The sequence below is a fragment of the Dictyostelium discoideum genome, assembly GCF_000004695.1.
Source record: "Dictyostelium discoideum AX4 chromosome 3 chromosome, whole genome shotgun sequence".
Lineage (NCBI taxonomy): Eukaryota > Evosea > Eumycetozoa > Dictyosteliales > Dictyosteliaceae > Dictyostelium > Dictyostelium discoideum.
Genome location: NC_007089.4, coordinates 4,246,974 through 4,262,776, shown reverse-complemented (window position 1 = coordinate 4,262,776; position 15,803 = coordinate 4,246,974). Strand labels below are relative to the sequence as shown.

The 15,803-nt window shown below is 22.6% G+C and overlaps 6 protein-coding genes and 1 non-coding gene across 7 annotated transcripts; 3 read left to right on the top strand and 4 right to left on the bottom strand.

Moving 5' to 3' along the window:
* Window positions 1-376: 376 nt before the first annotated feature.
* Window positions 377-1,473, bottom strand: impa1 (inositol-phosphate phosphatase; the record flags this gene model as incomplete). Its single annotated transcript, XM_635812.1, has 3 exons — window positions 377-665; window positions 788-1,169; window positions 1,326-1,473. 3 exons carry the CDS (start codon window positions 1,471-1,473, stop codon window positions 377-379), a joined length of 819 nt encoding a protein of 272 aa, XP_640904.1.
* Window positions 1,474-1,964: 491 nt separating this feature from the next.
* DDB_G0281237 (cyclin-like F-box containing protein) lies at window positions 1,965-5,184 on the bottom strand (the record flags this gene model as incomplete). Its single annotated transcript, XM_635811.1, has 2 exons — window positions 1,965-4,961; window positions 5,065-5,184. The coding sequence occupies 2 exons, from the start codon at window positions 5,182-5,184 to the stop codon at window positions 1,965-1,967; spliced, it is 3,117 nt and encodes a 1,038-aa protein (XP_640903.1).
* A 452-nt stretch (window positions 5,185-5,636) lies between these two features.
* DDB_G0281235 (hypothetical protein) lies at window positions 5,637-6,982 on the top strand (the record flags this gene model as incomplete). Its single annotated transcript, XM_635810.1, has 3 exons — window positions 5,637-5,757; window positions 5,947-6,190; window positions 6,358-6,982. The coding sequence occupies 3 exons, from the start codon at window positions 5,637-5,639 to the stop codon at window positions 6,980-6,982; spliced, it is 990 nt and encodes a 329-aa protein (XP_640902.1).
* A 663-nt stretch (window positions 6,983-7,645) lies between these two features.
* Window positions 7,646-8,961, top strand: crlA (cAMP receptor-like protein; the record flags this gene model as incomplete). Its single annotated transcript, XM_635809.1, has 3 exons — window positions 7,646-8,247; window positions 8,351-8,634; window positions 8,738-8,961. The coding sequence occupies 3 exons, from the start codon at window positions 7,646-7,648 to the stop codon at window positions 8,959-8,961; spliced, it is 1,110 nt and encodes a 369-aa protein (XP_640901.1).
* A 312-nt stretch (window positions 8,962-9,273) lies between these two features.
* DDB_G0281233 (cellulose-binding domain-containing protein) lies at window positions 9,274-9,723 on the bottom strand (the record flags this gene model as incomplete). Its single annotated transcript, XM_635808.1, has 1 exon — window positions 9,274-9,723. One exon carries the CDS (start codon window positions 9,721-9,723, stop codon window positions 9,274-9,276), a length of 450 nt encoding a protein of 149 aa, XP_640900.1.
* A 456-nt stretch (window positions 9,724-10,179) lies between these two features.
* Window positions 10,180-14,989, bottom strand: DDB_G0281231 (hypothetical protein; the record flags this gene model as incomplete). Its single annotated transcript, XM_635807.1, has 4 exons — window positions 10,180-13,759; window positions 13,837-14,292; window positions 14,364-14,564; window positions 14,706-14,989. 4 exons carry the CDS (start codon window positions 14,987-14,989, stop codon window positions 10,180-10,182), a joined length of 4,521 nt encoding a protein of 1,506 aa, XP_640899.1.
* Window positions 14,990-15,546: 557 nt separating this feature from the next.
* Window positions 15,547-15,617, top strand: tRNA-Gly-UCC-5. Its single transcript has one exon. It is a non-coding gene; the product is annotated as a tRNA-Gly (tRNA).
* The last annotated feature ends 186 nt before the right edge of the window (window positions 15,618-15,803 follow it).

Below are 15,803 nucleotides of genomic sequence, written 5' to 3'. Positions count from 1 at the left end.
AAAAGTGGTCAATATTAAAAAAAAAAAAAAAAAAAAAAAAAAATAACCTGTATGAATCAGATGAATATTGTCAGATTAAAAAAAAAAAAAAAATAATATTTTTTGGTAGTTACAAATATTGGTATTCAAACTTATCCTTATCAAGTAAAAATTTTTTTAATTAATTTTGATAATAATGAAAATAAATTGTATATAAATTATTATATAATGTAATCATTGATTAATCCTAATTATAATTATTATTATTTTTTTATTTTTTTTTTCCAATGTGTATTATTGCTTTTCTTTCAATAATTTTGTTTACCTTTTATTTTTTATTTTAATTTTATAATTTTTTTTTTATTTTTTTTATTTTATTATTTTTTTTATTTTTTTTTTAATTAGAAGTTGGTTTTTCAATTAATAATTTTGATAATTTATTAACAATATTTGGATTACCACATAAAACTTTTCTAGATTCCATATCACATTTACCACCTGATGGGTCAACAACAACACCGCCAGCTTCTGTAATTAATAAAGAGGCAGCAGCAATATCCCATGGATGAATACCCCATTCATAGAAACTATCAACTCTACCACATGATACACTTGCCATTTCCCATGCTGCTGTACCTGAGAATCTTAATGCTTGAACATTATCCTTTAAAATATTTTTGAAATTACTTTTATTTTTTTTATTTTTTTTATTTTTTTTTTCAATCATTATTAATATTAACAATTCAAATTCACACACTTTTTTTTTTTTTTCCCAATTTTTAATTATTATTATTATTTTTATACTTACGTTAACATAAATTCAATACCTTTATCGGATCTATCATAACCAACATTTGTTGAAATGATTGATTGTGAAAGATGTTCAACAGATGAAACTGAAATTGATTCACCATTTAAAAAGGCACCACCACCTTTAGTTGCTGTGAATAATTCATCCAATACTGGTGCATATAAACAAGCAACAACAATTTCTTTGTTTATTGATAATGCAATTGAAACACAAAATAATGGGAATCTATGAACGAAATTGGTTGTACCATCAATTGGATCAATTACCCATGTTGGTTCATTACCCCAATTGTAAATTCCATCTTTAGTTGATTCTTCTCCTAAAATCTTTGTATGTGGATATTTAGTTGTCAATGTTTTAATAATATGTTCTTCAACAGCTAAAAATTAAATTTAAATTTAAAATAAATAAATAAATAAATAAATAAAACAAACAAACAAATAGAGAGAAAGAGAAAAGAATATTTATAAATTAGATTATCCAATCATTTAAAATTTTTTTTTTTTTTTTTCTTTAATTTTTTTTTTAAATTTACCTTTATCAGTATCAGTAACTAAATCAATAGCACCTTTGTATTCAATTTGTTTTGAACGACTGTTATAGTTTTTTAAAATCATTGGGCCAATCTCTTTAACAACATCAACTGCTGATTGAAGGTATTGATCAAGAGTAATATTTTCCATTTTATTATTTATAATTTAGTTTTTTTGGTAATGAAAACCTGAATTATTTATATTAAAAAAAAAAAAAAAAAAAAATCTAAAATTTCGTTGCCTAGACAAAAAAAAAAAAAAAAAAAAAAAAAAAAATTTGAAAAAAATTAAATTGTTTGGTCGAAAAACATTGTGTGGTTTAAACTATCCCGGAAATCTAATCAGTGAATAATTAAACAATTTCCCAAAGATATTTTTTAAGTACCAAAAAAAAAAAAAAAGGTTTAGATTAAAATAAAAAAGAAAAAAAAAATAAATAAAAAATTTTGATGTGTCATAAACCAAATTAAAATATTTTTGCATATGCAAAATTAACACGTCTCAATCTAAAAATAAATTCACAGAATTTATTTCAAAAAAAAAACAAAAAATTAAAACAAAAGAAAATTTAATAATTAAAATAAAATATTTATAAAAATAATTAACATATTATTATTATTATTATTATTAATTATTTTTTTTTAACCATGATATAAAACCATTAAAATTCTTTTTTCATATTCTTTACTCATATTTGAAAGATCAGTTTTTTCATAAATTGAATCATCACGTAATGTTTGAGATAATAGCAATGCACGTTTTGTAATATTATGAGAACTTTTGACATAGTCTTGAAAGAATTTAAAATTTTTTACAAACTTTACCAATAAGATATTATTTTGACGATAAATTTCTTGATTTGTAATTAGAGGTGGTGTTTTTAAAAGCATGGTTAACAATTGATCAAACTCTTCATTTGTTGGTGAATCAGGTCTAGCTTGTGATTCTTCAATTAAGAATGAATGATATTTATTTAATATTAAACAAACCTTTATAAATAATTCTTCAAATTCACTTGATGCAACAACACCATATTCATCAACTAATTTCTTTACAATGAAAATATTATTTGAAACTAATAATGGTGTTATACCATAATAATCTGGTATATTAATATTTACAACTCTTTTATTATTATTATTATTATTATTATTATTATTATTATTATTATTATTATTATTGTTACTATTATCATTATTATTATTGTTATTATTATTATTATTATTATTATTGTTATTATGATTATTATTATTATTATTACTATTATTATTATTATTATTACTATAATTATTATTACTATTGTTATTATTTGAATTTAATGACATTAAAGTATCAATTGCTTTAAAATTTCCATATTTACAAGCCATATAAATTGAAGTTGTACCAAATAAATAACGTTTATTAACATATTTCCTAAATTTTTTAATTGAATATTCTGAATTTGGTTGTTGTAGATATTGTGATTGTTTTTGTAATATCAATTTTTCGAAACCATTTGAATCATTAAAAATTAATCGTCTCCAAATTGAATCTGATTTTACAATAATTTTAAAATTATTTGGTACCATTTGAATATTATTCGTTAACGATGATTCATTAGTATTTGTAGCTGATGTGGTGGTTGTTGTTGTTGTTGTATTACTATTATTATTATGTATTATAGGATTAAATAATGAATTTAATTTTGATAGGAATGGAAAATTGCTAAAAATATTATTAATACCAGCGGCATAACCACCAATTTCAATTGAAGCACACATACAATCAATATTTAATTTAACTAAACTTGTTGATAATGGTTTGTTATAATTTTGAAGTATTAAAAATATTAATGGATGACAACAACTAATATCTAATTCTCTTAATCTAATTTTTTTATTATTAACAGGAGAATTACTGTATCCTCCTCCTTCTCCTACTGCTTTTTCTCCTCCATCTCCTCCTCCTCCTCCTCCTCCTCTCCCAATTCTATATTCATCATCATCGTCATCATAATCATAATCATAGTGATAACTATAATCATCATAATTAAAGCCATGTCCATCTTCATTATCTTCTTCTTCTTCTTCTTCACTAGTTTCATAATCTTCTTCTTCATTACTATCATCACTATTATTATTACTATTATTATTATTATTATTATTATTACAATTATTTTCTATATCTATATGTTTCTGTTCATTTTCATCATGTTCACGCATTTCACAATCACTTACTAAATCTATAAATTCTTGATCTAATTCACCACTAGCATTGCCCTTGACTTCTTTTTTCTTTTTCTTTTTAGTGACTTTTTTTTTATTTTCATTATTATTATTTATATTATTATTATCATCATCAATATCATCAGAATCATCAATAATACCATTCTTAATATTAAATAATAAATCAAAGAAAACTTTAGCTAATAATACCTCTTTGGTTTTATCTTTTATTCTTCTTGTTTTAGCTTGTTGTTGTTGTTGTTGGTGTTTTTGTTTTAATCTTGCTTTTCTTTCTCTTGCTCTCGCTCTTTTATTTGGATATCTTCCTAATCTACCAAATGGTATTGGTTGTTTTTTATGTTTTGTATTTGATGCTGTTGTGGTAGTGGTTGTTGTTGTAGTAGTATTTGAATTTTGTGATGTGTTTTTTAATTTATTTGATAATTCCATAACACCATCACAAACGACTTGAGACATTTTTAAAGATTTTAAATTTCTTGAATGTCTTAATAATTGAATCATCGAGGTTAAATCCAATTGTAAACAACCATTAACATTTAAAGATTCCAAATGTTTACAATGTTTTGCTAATGTGATTATAACATCATTTGTAACGAATCTACTAAAGGATAGATTTACATTTACAACTAAATTAAATTGAATCAATGATCTTTGCATATCAATTGATGGTAAAATCATATTTTCAAATGATATACTCGTACAACTTGGTAAATTATTTACAACACTATAAAAGAATTTACTAACTTTTGAAACTTTAACTAAATCTACAACTGATAAATTCGATAAAATTTCAAATAACATCTCCATTGGTAATCCATATATTAAATTCTCTTTTAATAATTGATTTAATTGTTGTTGTTGTTGTAATAGTTTATTACTATTATTAATACTGTTTATACCAATACTATTATCTACTTTTTGATGTTTAAATGATGATGGCTCAAGTATATCATCAATATCAAAATTACTATCTAATGTTCTCTTTTTATTTACAAATGTTGATGATGATGATATAGTTGTATTGTTTTCATTTATATTATTATTATTATTAGTTTGGTATGAATCTAAATTATCTATATCAATATTTAAATCTGTTGAAATTCTAAAAACCCATTTCTTTAATAAATGTTGATCTAAATCATTACGTTTTAACCAAATTTGAAGTAGTTTAATTAATTTTATACAATCTTTTTCTGGTGTTGAGCCTAGAATCTTCTTTTCATTTTGTTGTAACATTAAAGAGAATGATTCATTTAATTGTGAAAATAATGGTTCTTTCTTTTTATTCTCTTCACCATAATTTTTATTTAATACTCTAAATATACCATCAACTAAATATAATATTGATATTATATATCTACTATCACATTTACTTAACATTTCATTTATAGAATTTGAAAAGTAACTTATATACTATAAAAAAAAAAATAAAAAAAATAAAATAAAAAAAAAAATAATAATAATAGTAAGTAAGAAAAAAGTTATTTTTTTTTTTTTTTATTTTTTAATAACATACTCCTAAATTTTTTAAACAACTTTCTATGGCACTATTGGACAGAGATTTAACTTGTGAACTACTAATTAATGAATCTTGAATAATATATGAAGAAGCTTTATCTTTCCATGAACCTCCCATTTTATTTGTTTAATTTTTTTTATTTTTTTTTTTTTATTTTTTTTTTTTTGAAAAAAAAAATTTATATTTATATATATTTATATATTTATTTGTTTGTTTATTTATTTATTTATTTGTTTATTTATTTATTTATTTATTTATTTATTTATTTATTTATTTATTTATTTATTTATTTATTTATTTTTTAAAATTATTTTTTGCAAGTTTCCAAGCTGGTTTTTTTTTTTTATTTATGACTTTTAAATAGAAATTTCACCTACAATCTTTTTTTTTTTTTAATTTTTTTTAATTTTTTTTAATTTTTTTTTTTGGTTTTTTTTAATTTTTTAATTTTTTTTTTTTAATTTTTTTAATTTTTTTAATATTACCACACACACACGTTGTTGTTTACCTAATTTATATTTATTTAATAAATATCATATTTGGAATATTTACATATTACTAAATTTAAAATGGATGAAGATTATGAACAAACACTTTTAGTCAAAAAGGAATGTTTTATTTATAGAATTCCACCAAGACCAAGTGCAAGTGGTTATAAAGCTCAAGATTGGGATCCATCTTCCTTTATTTGTAAGTTTTTTGATTTAAATAAAATTTTATTATTATTATTATTATTATTTTTATTATTATTTTTTCTATAACTCAAATATTAATAAATTAATTTTAAATCAAATAATTTAATAAATATAATCACAAAATCACTCACTCTCACAATCAAAAAAAAAAAAAAAAAAAAAAAAAAAAAAAAAAATATTATAGGGACTGGCAGATTAGTTATTGTAGCAAGAGGTGAAAATTGTGTTATCAGATTTGAAGATCCAAATAATGGTGAAATCTTTGCACAATGCCCATTTGATCAAAACTCTGTTGAACCAGTTGTCGATAGTAGTCGTTATTTTGTAATTAGAATTAAAGATGGTGAACGTCATGCATTTGTTGGAATGGGTTTCACCGATAGAGATGATGCTTTTGAATTCAATGCAACTTTACAAGATCATCAAAAGTATTTTTCATTTCATTTTAATTTTTATTATGATCATAAACACACACACTCAGTGGGGGGGATGGGAGGGCAATCAAATGAAATCAATTAAAATGATCCAATTGCAATTTTCTAGAAAACCAAAACACTAACCCCTTTTTTTAATAATATTTATTCATTATTTATAGTTATATTAAAAATAAAAAAGATATTGAAATTCAAAGAAGAAATTATGAAAATGAACCAAAGAAAGATTATAGTTTAAAGACTGGTCAAACAATTCATATTCCATTTAAAGCACCAACTTCAAAAGCACCAGCTGGAAATAATAATAACAATAATAATAAAAAGAATTTACCAGTTTTAACAGGTGCAAGTGGTGGTGGTTTCCTTTTATCTCCACCTCCACCAGCTTCTTCAAAAACTATTCAAAAACCACCTCAACAAAATGATTTCTTCTCTTCTCCACACCAAAATAATAATAATAACAATAATAATATTTTTGGAAATGACCCATTTAATTTCAACTCTTCACCACAACAACCACAACAACCACCACAACAACAACAACAACAAAATAATAATAATAGTAATAATAGAAATAATAATAACAGCTTTGATGGTTTTGGTGACTTTAGCGATTTTGGAAATAAGAGCAACAATAGCAACAATAATAGTTTTGGAAATAATAATAATAATGATAATAACAATTTTGGAAATAATAATAATAACAACCTCTTTTCACCACCACAACAACAACAACAACAACAACAACAACAACAACAAAATAATAATCAATTCTGGTTTAACTAAGTTTATTCATTTATAGGTGAAAAAAAAAAAAAAAAAAAAGGAAATAAAAATATAAAAAAAAGGTATAAAATAATTTGTACAAATACATATAAAACTATTTAGTTCATTGAAGAACAAATAGGTAGTAATTGTTAAAATTTAATATAATTTTTTTTTTTTATATTATTTAGATTTTTCAAAAATTATAATAAAATTAATTGATCATATTTTTGTTAATTTCATCAAAACAATTTGCACCATGAATCATAAACTGTTTTTTTTTTTAGTTTTTTTTTTTCTTTTTTGGTATTGTTTTTTTTATTTTTTAATTTTTATTTTTTATTTTTTTTTTATTTTTTTTTTTTTTTTTATTTTTTATTTTTTTATTTTTTATTTTTTATTTTTTATTTCCCCTCTATCCACATTTATCAACAACAAACATCTCATTTTATCAAATAACAACATTTATTATAAAAATACGAAACCTCAACAATACTATTTATTTATAAATAATTAAAAATAATAATAAAAAAAAAAAAAATAAAAAAAAAAAATAAAAAAAAAAAATAAAAAAAAAATAAAAAAAAAAAAATAAAAAATAAAAAATAATAATAAATAATAAATAGTTTTATTCATACATATATAAACACATACATACATACAATATAATATATAAAATATTTTATGATACAAATATTATTATCAACATTTATTAGTTTTATAATTATTATTGTTTCAAGTAATGATATAAGGAGTGGAGAAAATGATAATTTTAATAATAATAAAATGATAAATAATTTTTTAACAACAATAACAACAAATGATACAATAATAATAAAAGAAACAGAATCACCAAATGATTATGATTTTTCAAAGGAACAAATTGAATCATTGGATAAGATTGTATATTTTTCATCAACTATGGGTATAGTAGGAGCATTATTTATAATTGTATCATTTTTTTTATTTAAAGCAGCTAGAACATTTGCAACGAAAATGATATTCTTTCTAAGTTTATCAGATTTATTTGCAGCGATATTCTATTTACCATATTATCGTGATAGTGATATAATGTGTAATCTTCAAGGTATGGGTTTAGTATTCTTTTTATCATCTTCTTACCTTTGGACAATGTGTATCTCAATTAGTTTATTCATGGTTTTCTTTACAACTATATTCGAATTAAATCATTGGTTCAAATATTTTCATTTCATTTGTTGGGGTATACCTTTATTCACTGCTATAATATCTTTAATTTTCCATGCATATGGTAAAACTGGTTCTTGGTAAGTACTTAATATAAATTTTAAAAAAAAAAATATATAAATTTTATATTAATATTTTTTATTTATTATTATTATTATTATTATTATTAAATTTTTTTATTAGGTGTTTTATATCAGACCCAACTAGTATTTTTAGATTATTATATTATTTACCATTAATTGTAGTATTTTTTATAAATTTAGTAGTATTTATTGCGATTAGATGGAAAATATCACAGCATTCAAATTCTTTGGTATCAAGAGTTAATATAATTGTATCATTTTATTTAATTGCTTTCTCATTATCTCAATTACCAACTATTATTAATAGTATTCAAAATTTTTCTGATCCTGATAATCCTCAATTCTCATTATTTGCATTTCAATTATTATTACAACCGCTTCAAGGTAAATTAATATAAATTAAACTAATTATTATTAATTATTAATTATTAATACTTTTTATTAAAAAAAAAAAAAAAAAAAAAAAAAAAAAAAAAAAAAATCCAAGGATTTTTAAATTGTGTAGTTTATGGAATTAATGAAGGATTTATTAATCATTATGTTGAATTTTTTGAAAAATACATTTTTAGATGTAGATGTAGAAAGAGTAGGGAATTAAAAGAAATTGAATCTGATAAAACAAGTTTATTGGTAGATTATGAAAATAGTGATGATGAAGAAGGTTTTGATGGAATGGATAAATTAATTATTGATGATTATAATAGAGTTTAAAATTAAAACAAAAAAAAAAAAAAAAAAAAAAATAATAATTTAAATTAACAAATAAAAAGAATTTTTTTATTTATGTGTATATGTAAAATTTAAAAAGAAATAAGTAATAAAAAAAAAAAAAAAAAAAAAGGATTTTAAAAATTAATTTTTGGTAAATCTTATTTTTTTTTTTTTAAATCCAAATATTGGGAAAATTTTTAATTATTAAAAAAAAAAAAACAAAATTTATAAGATTTAAAAATTTAAAAACGTTGAGATTATTTTTTTATTATTTTTAAAAAAAATGGATATTGAGATCTAAAAATTTGAAATTTAGATGAGGTAAACGTTACCAACATAAAGATGGGCAACAGTTTTACCATTGTTAATGTAACCAAAAGTGTATTTAGCACCTGGAGCAATTGTTGCATAATTTGGTAAATCCAAAAGGTAACCGTTTTTATTTACTCCCCAAATTTGGTTAAAAGCTAAATCAGCATCAGTTGCAATAATTACATCTTTAACAGTTCTTTTAGTGTTGTTAATGATGTCAACAGAAACTTGTGTCTTAAATTCTTTGCCATTATTATCGGACCAACTGTTTGTTATAGTTTGGATAATTGTTAATTCATTACAATGATAAACACATCTATAAACACCTGCATCACATACACATGAATGTCCTGGTGCACATTGATATATACCACATTGGTAATTTGGATGACTTGCAGAAGCGAAGCTGATTGACAATAAAGCTAATAAAACTAAAACTAAAAATTTCATTTTTTAAAATGTTGTTTTTTGTTGTTTTTAAATTAATACTTTTTTTTTTAATTTATAAAATGATTAATTAATATTTTTAATTTATCTTTTATAGCTTTTTTTTTTTTTTTTTTTTTTTTTTTTTTTTTTTTAACAATTTTCATTAATTAATTAATTTTTTTTTTTTTTTAAATTAATTAAAATTGAAATAATAATAATCATTTGTTAGAAAAAGAGTAAAATTGAAATAAAAAGGAAAAGAATGAATTATTAATCACAAAAAAAATAAAAAGAATAATAAAAAAATAAAAAAATGTTTTTTTTTTTTTTTTTTTTTTTTAAATAGATATAAATTAAAATTTAAATCTATTAATAATTTAAATTTTTCCTTTTTTAAAATGGGGTTGAACAAATATTATACAATTCTTTTATTATTATTATTTTTAAATTTATTATTATTATTATTATTTTTATTTATTAACTTTTTTTTAATGTAATTTTCTTTTTAATAGCACTTGATTTTTTCATAGTATATAGTCTAATTGAATATCTATTTTTTTTATAATATCTAATACCAAAATAAAGAGCAACCGAAGCAATAATGGTAGGTATAACCACAACAATTACAATTATCCAAACTCTGGAAGGAGGTACAATTATAACGACACATGAGAATTTATAAGTTGAATAATCTGGTGAGAGTGTGAATTGAGGATCTATAAAACATGAATCAACACAATGAGGTAAATTAATACCAATTGTAATAGCTGAAGAATTTGTATTTTCTTCAATAATTTCACTTGTAATAAAAGTTTGTCTTGAATCAGAGATGGCAATATTAATGAATCTACCAAAGAGTACCTTTGAATTCTTTTTAATTGAAATATAGTTTAAAGTTTTTGAAGGGTCAATATTTTTTGTATCAATTTCAGCTTCTCTTTCATTACATCCATTATCATAATTTATTGTTGAACTATCGGAATCTTCATCATCGTCATCACTATCTTTAATAACAATTTCATTGGCAAATGAATTGAAACGCAATTGTAAAGTATTTAATCCACTTAGGAATTGATAATTTGTAATATTTACAACGATTTCAATACCATCTTTATCGAGTGGTAAATTTAAACCTGCAAATTGATATTGTTTAATATCATCTTTTACAACTTCTACATCGAATTGAATTTTACCTGATATTCCATTAAAAGTAGAAACTGATTGTGAGAAACTATATTTTTCAGTATTAGGATCTTGAGAACCAATCCATTTATTTCTAAGTATTGTAGTTTTAACTACATCACCATTATAATCTAATTCAACCAATGAATCTAATAAAATTGTAAATGAAGTATCTTCATTTGATATTAAAATTTCTCCATTTTTGAAATCAATATTTGTTATTGAAATTGGTACAATTTCTAAAGTTGAATTATCAGAGGATGATGAAGAAGAAGATATTGATGGAGTTGGTGATGGAGTTATTAAATCTTGAGGTTTTCTAGCTGAACAATCAAATCCAATTTTTTCAATTTTACATTTACAAATACCATAAGTTGTTGAGCATTCACCATTATCAGAACAATCATTTAAACATGATATTGATTCTTCAGTATTTAAATATCTAAATGAATTCTTTGATAAAACACTAACACCATTTTGAAGTAAAAGAACATCTTTTAAACCTGTACCAGCTCCAATTTCACATGTAATCGTTTGATTGGTTTCTACAATATTAGTACATCTTGTACCACCAATACTAATTGAAATTAAATTGTGAATATCACCAAACCAACCATAGAATGTAACTTTACCGCCTTTGGTAGAACATGGTTCAATTGAGGTAATATAATGAAGTGGTACATTACAATCACTACCAGTCCAACTGGGTCCACATTTACAATGACCAATTGAAATATCACAATATGCACCATTGGAACAAGTTGATGGACAAGCAACACCACTACAATCTGGTAACGTCACACCTGGATCACATGAACATATACCCGTTTGATTATTACATGATTTACCATTACATAATTGATCTTGATAGATTGGGCATTGACGAAAACCAGTACCACAATCGATACCTTGACGATCAGAATTACATTCACATTCACCACTTTCAGAATCACATCTTCCATTGGTATTACCACTACATTCAAATCCATTTGAACCAGTGGGACAACGTTTTTTTGAACAATCTGATTCGTAGTAATCAGTGTTACAACTACATACACCAGTTAAATTATTACAATTACCATTACCACCACATGATAGAGAGTTGGAAATTGGACAAAGTATATATCCACAATCTTTTTCATAATAGGGTGGAATACAAGAACATTCACCATTGTCATTACATATTCCATTTAAATAACCACTACATTCAAATCCATTGGCACCAACGGGGCAATGTTTCTTTGAGCAATCGGATTGATAGAAATCTTTGTTACAACTACATACACCAGTTACATTATTACAATTACCATTACCACTACATGATAGAGTGTTTGAAGTTGGACATGGTATAGAGCCACAATTATTTCCGAAATAGGGTGGTTTACAAGTACATGTACCATTGTTATTACATATTCCATTTACATTACCACTACATTCTAATTCATTGGTACCAGTAGGGCAATGTTTCTTTGAGCAATCTGCTTCATAGAAATTATGAGCACAAGTACATTTACCAGTTTCACCATTACAATTACCATTTCCACTACATGAATTTGGACATGGGGAAAGACTACAATTGGTTCCATAGTAGGGTGAGATACAAGTACATGCACCATTATCTTTACATATTCCATTTAAATAACCACTACATTCATATTTATTTGGACCAACAGGACAATGTTTTTTTGAACAATCAGCTTCATAGAAATCAGGGTTACATTTACATGTACCATTTGAGTATGTACAAGCACCATTACCACCGCATTCCTTTTGATTTGATACTGGACATGGAATAGATGAACAATCTTTTCCAAAGTATGGTGAATTACAAGTACATGTACCATCATCATTACATTTTCCATTGACATTACCACTGCATCCATATCCATTAGGAGCAATAGGACAAGATTTTTTAGAGCAATCGGTACCATAAAAACCATTTGAACAAGAACAAACACCTGTTAAAGAATCACAAGTACCATGACCACTACAACCACTAGGACAAACTTTATTTTGACATGCATTACCATTGGCTTGATCTTCAATACATGAACATGTTACATTGTTTGTAAAACATGTATAACCACTACATATTTTACCATTGGTACCAATTGGACATGTTAAACTACAAGTTGGTCCATAATGATTAAAAATACATTCACTACAATCACTATTTGTGGTGGAATTAGCATTACAATCACATGTTCCATCAAATAAACATGTACCTCTTGAGAAACAATTATTTGTACATGGTAAACTTGAAATAGTTGTTGCACCTGAAAATTTTGTTGTAATTTCCTTTGAGAGTTGATTAGATGTTATTATAGTCAATGTATAAATATCGGTTGAACTAAATACTAATGAACTACAAGTACATTCAATTTTATTAAAACTTGAAGAATTGATTGTACATGTTATATCAGTGGTTGCACCTTTTTTTTTTAATTTTACATTTGTTAAACTTAAATGATTTGAAAAATCACTACCTTGGATTGTTAATACTTTACTTGCAGATACAATAATACTTGTAACGACTGGTGTTGCTTCTACTAATCTAATTGTAAATGAAGCTTTTGCAATTGGAAAATTCACTGTAAATAATTGTGAATCTGTGTAGCTATTAATAGTATCTGCAACAAATACACTTGATGGGGTTTGCATCTTCCAAGTTAATACTGGATTAGAAACTATATTTTCATTAAATCCTAAATTTGTTCCTTCTAAATAAATTTTATTACTCTCTTTTACATATCTTAATTTTGGTATAATTTCATTACAATAGGTTGTTACTTCTTTTAAACCTGTAAAACTATTACCATTAAAATTTAAAATCATTGCACTATCCATAAAACATGTAAAACAATTTGGAATATTTCTAAAATAAAATTAAAAATTAATATATTAGAATTAGAATTATTTATTATATTATTATTATTAATTTTAAATAATTACCCTGTTAATTTATTTGATGAAAAATTAATTTTTGAAATTGAACAATAATCTTGAGAAATTGTACCAGTTAATTGATTATTTGATAAATCAACATTTAATGATGGAGAAATTGTTAATTGATGAGTTGTTGGTAAAGTAGTTGAAATTAAATTATTTGAAATTCCAATCGAACTAACTTTATTTAAAACTGAAAATGCTGAAACCAAATTTGTAAATGTTGACCCTTTTAATTTAAAATTATAAAGTGAACTAGGTGCATTAATAAATTGAAAATTTCCATCATTAATTTTAAAATCTGTTGATGTTTCAATATTTAATATTTTTAATTTTGAATAATTTGAAAGACCAATTCTTGATGGTGATGAAATAGCAATACTATTACCAACTAAATAAATTTCTTCATTATCTGAAGTTTCTGTTCCAAAATTTATTTGACCAGTTGCACCCTTAATATTTCTAAAATAATTTAAATTAATTTTTTTTTTATTTTTTTTATTTTTTATTTTTTTTTGAATATTAAAACTTACAATATTTTGACATTGATAAAATAACTCAATAAAATTGAGTCCTCTGTTATTAGGTTTATATCTAAATAACTAATTTTTGATGAAATTATTTTATCAATTTTAAAACCACTAGTCGAACCAATTAAACTTAGTGATACATTATTGATTTGAAAGGGATTATTTGTTAAGAAATCCTCTGCAAGGAAAAAGTTATTTAATGTTCTTTTTTTTTTTTTTAATTAAAAAAAACAAAACAAAAAAAAAAAAAACAAAAAAACAAAAAAAAATATGAAAAAAAAAAATAAAAACTATTAATACCATTTTTTTAAATCAATATTTTTTCTTTTTAAAAAAAAAACCTACACTTTTGATAAACTTGAAAAACAATTAAAATCTAATGCATTTATAACTTCTGTATTAATTTGAGTAAAGGATAATTCAACAACATTTTCGCCAATACATTTTATATTAGGAATTTCAGAACAAAGATCTCCATCATTATTATTTGGATTTGTGTTCCCAATTTTTCCATTAAGTGATAATAAACAATTTTTTTCACTTTGAGACAAAACTAATGCATTAGTGTTAAAAATTAAAAATGAAATAAATAAAAATAAAAAGAAATAAAATGATCTTTTCTCTATCATGTTTTATATAAATTATACTGATAATTTTTTTTTTTTTTTTTTTTTTCCATTAGTTTCCTCAGGACCAATAATATTTTAAAAAAAAATTTAATTAAATTTTATTTGAAAGGTTTATCTAAAAACCAAAAAAAAAAACCAATTTATTATTCTTGGCCATTTTTTTTTTTTTTTTTATTTTTTTATTTTTTTTTTTTTTTAAAAATAAAATAAAAACCAAACCATTAAAATGGATTTTTAAATTTATTTAAATCGTGATTGAAAGTTGTGACTTTTTAAGTTGAAAAAAAAAAAAATATTTTCATTTTGGTTAAATGTCAAAAAAGTAAAACCCAAATTGAGTTTTGTTGAGTACTTTATTGAAATTGGTTTAAAGGGAGTTTGAGTTTTATAATTTGGTATTTGTAAGATAAAAAATACATAATCAAACAAATTATTATTTCCCCTAAATTTTTAATATAAAATTTTTCTACATCACCAAAAAAAATTTAATCAATCAAAATCATCAATAATTTTTTTAAAACTTATTCGGGCATTTACCCCAAAATCTCATCAACATAGCGTATGTGGTCTAGTGGTATGATAGCTGCCTTCCAAGCAGTTGAACCGGGTTCGATTCCCGGCATACGCATATATTTTTCTACAAACCAATATTCTCGGAACTTCCGGAAAAAGAACATAAGTTCGACTCTTGTCCAGTTAACATAAATATAACTTGCAAAGTACTGTGTTCTAGAATCAGTGCTTTCTAATCTTATCTCCTTTTACCAATTCATCTAATCAATTACAATCTTATTATTTGATTTTTTAAAAAAAA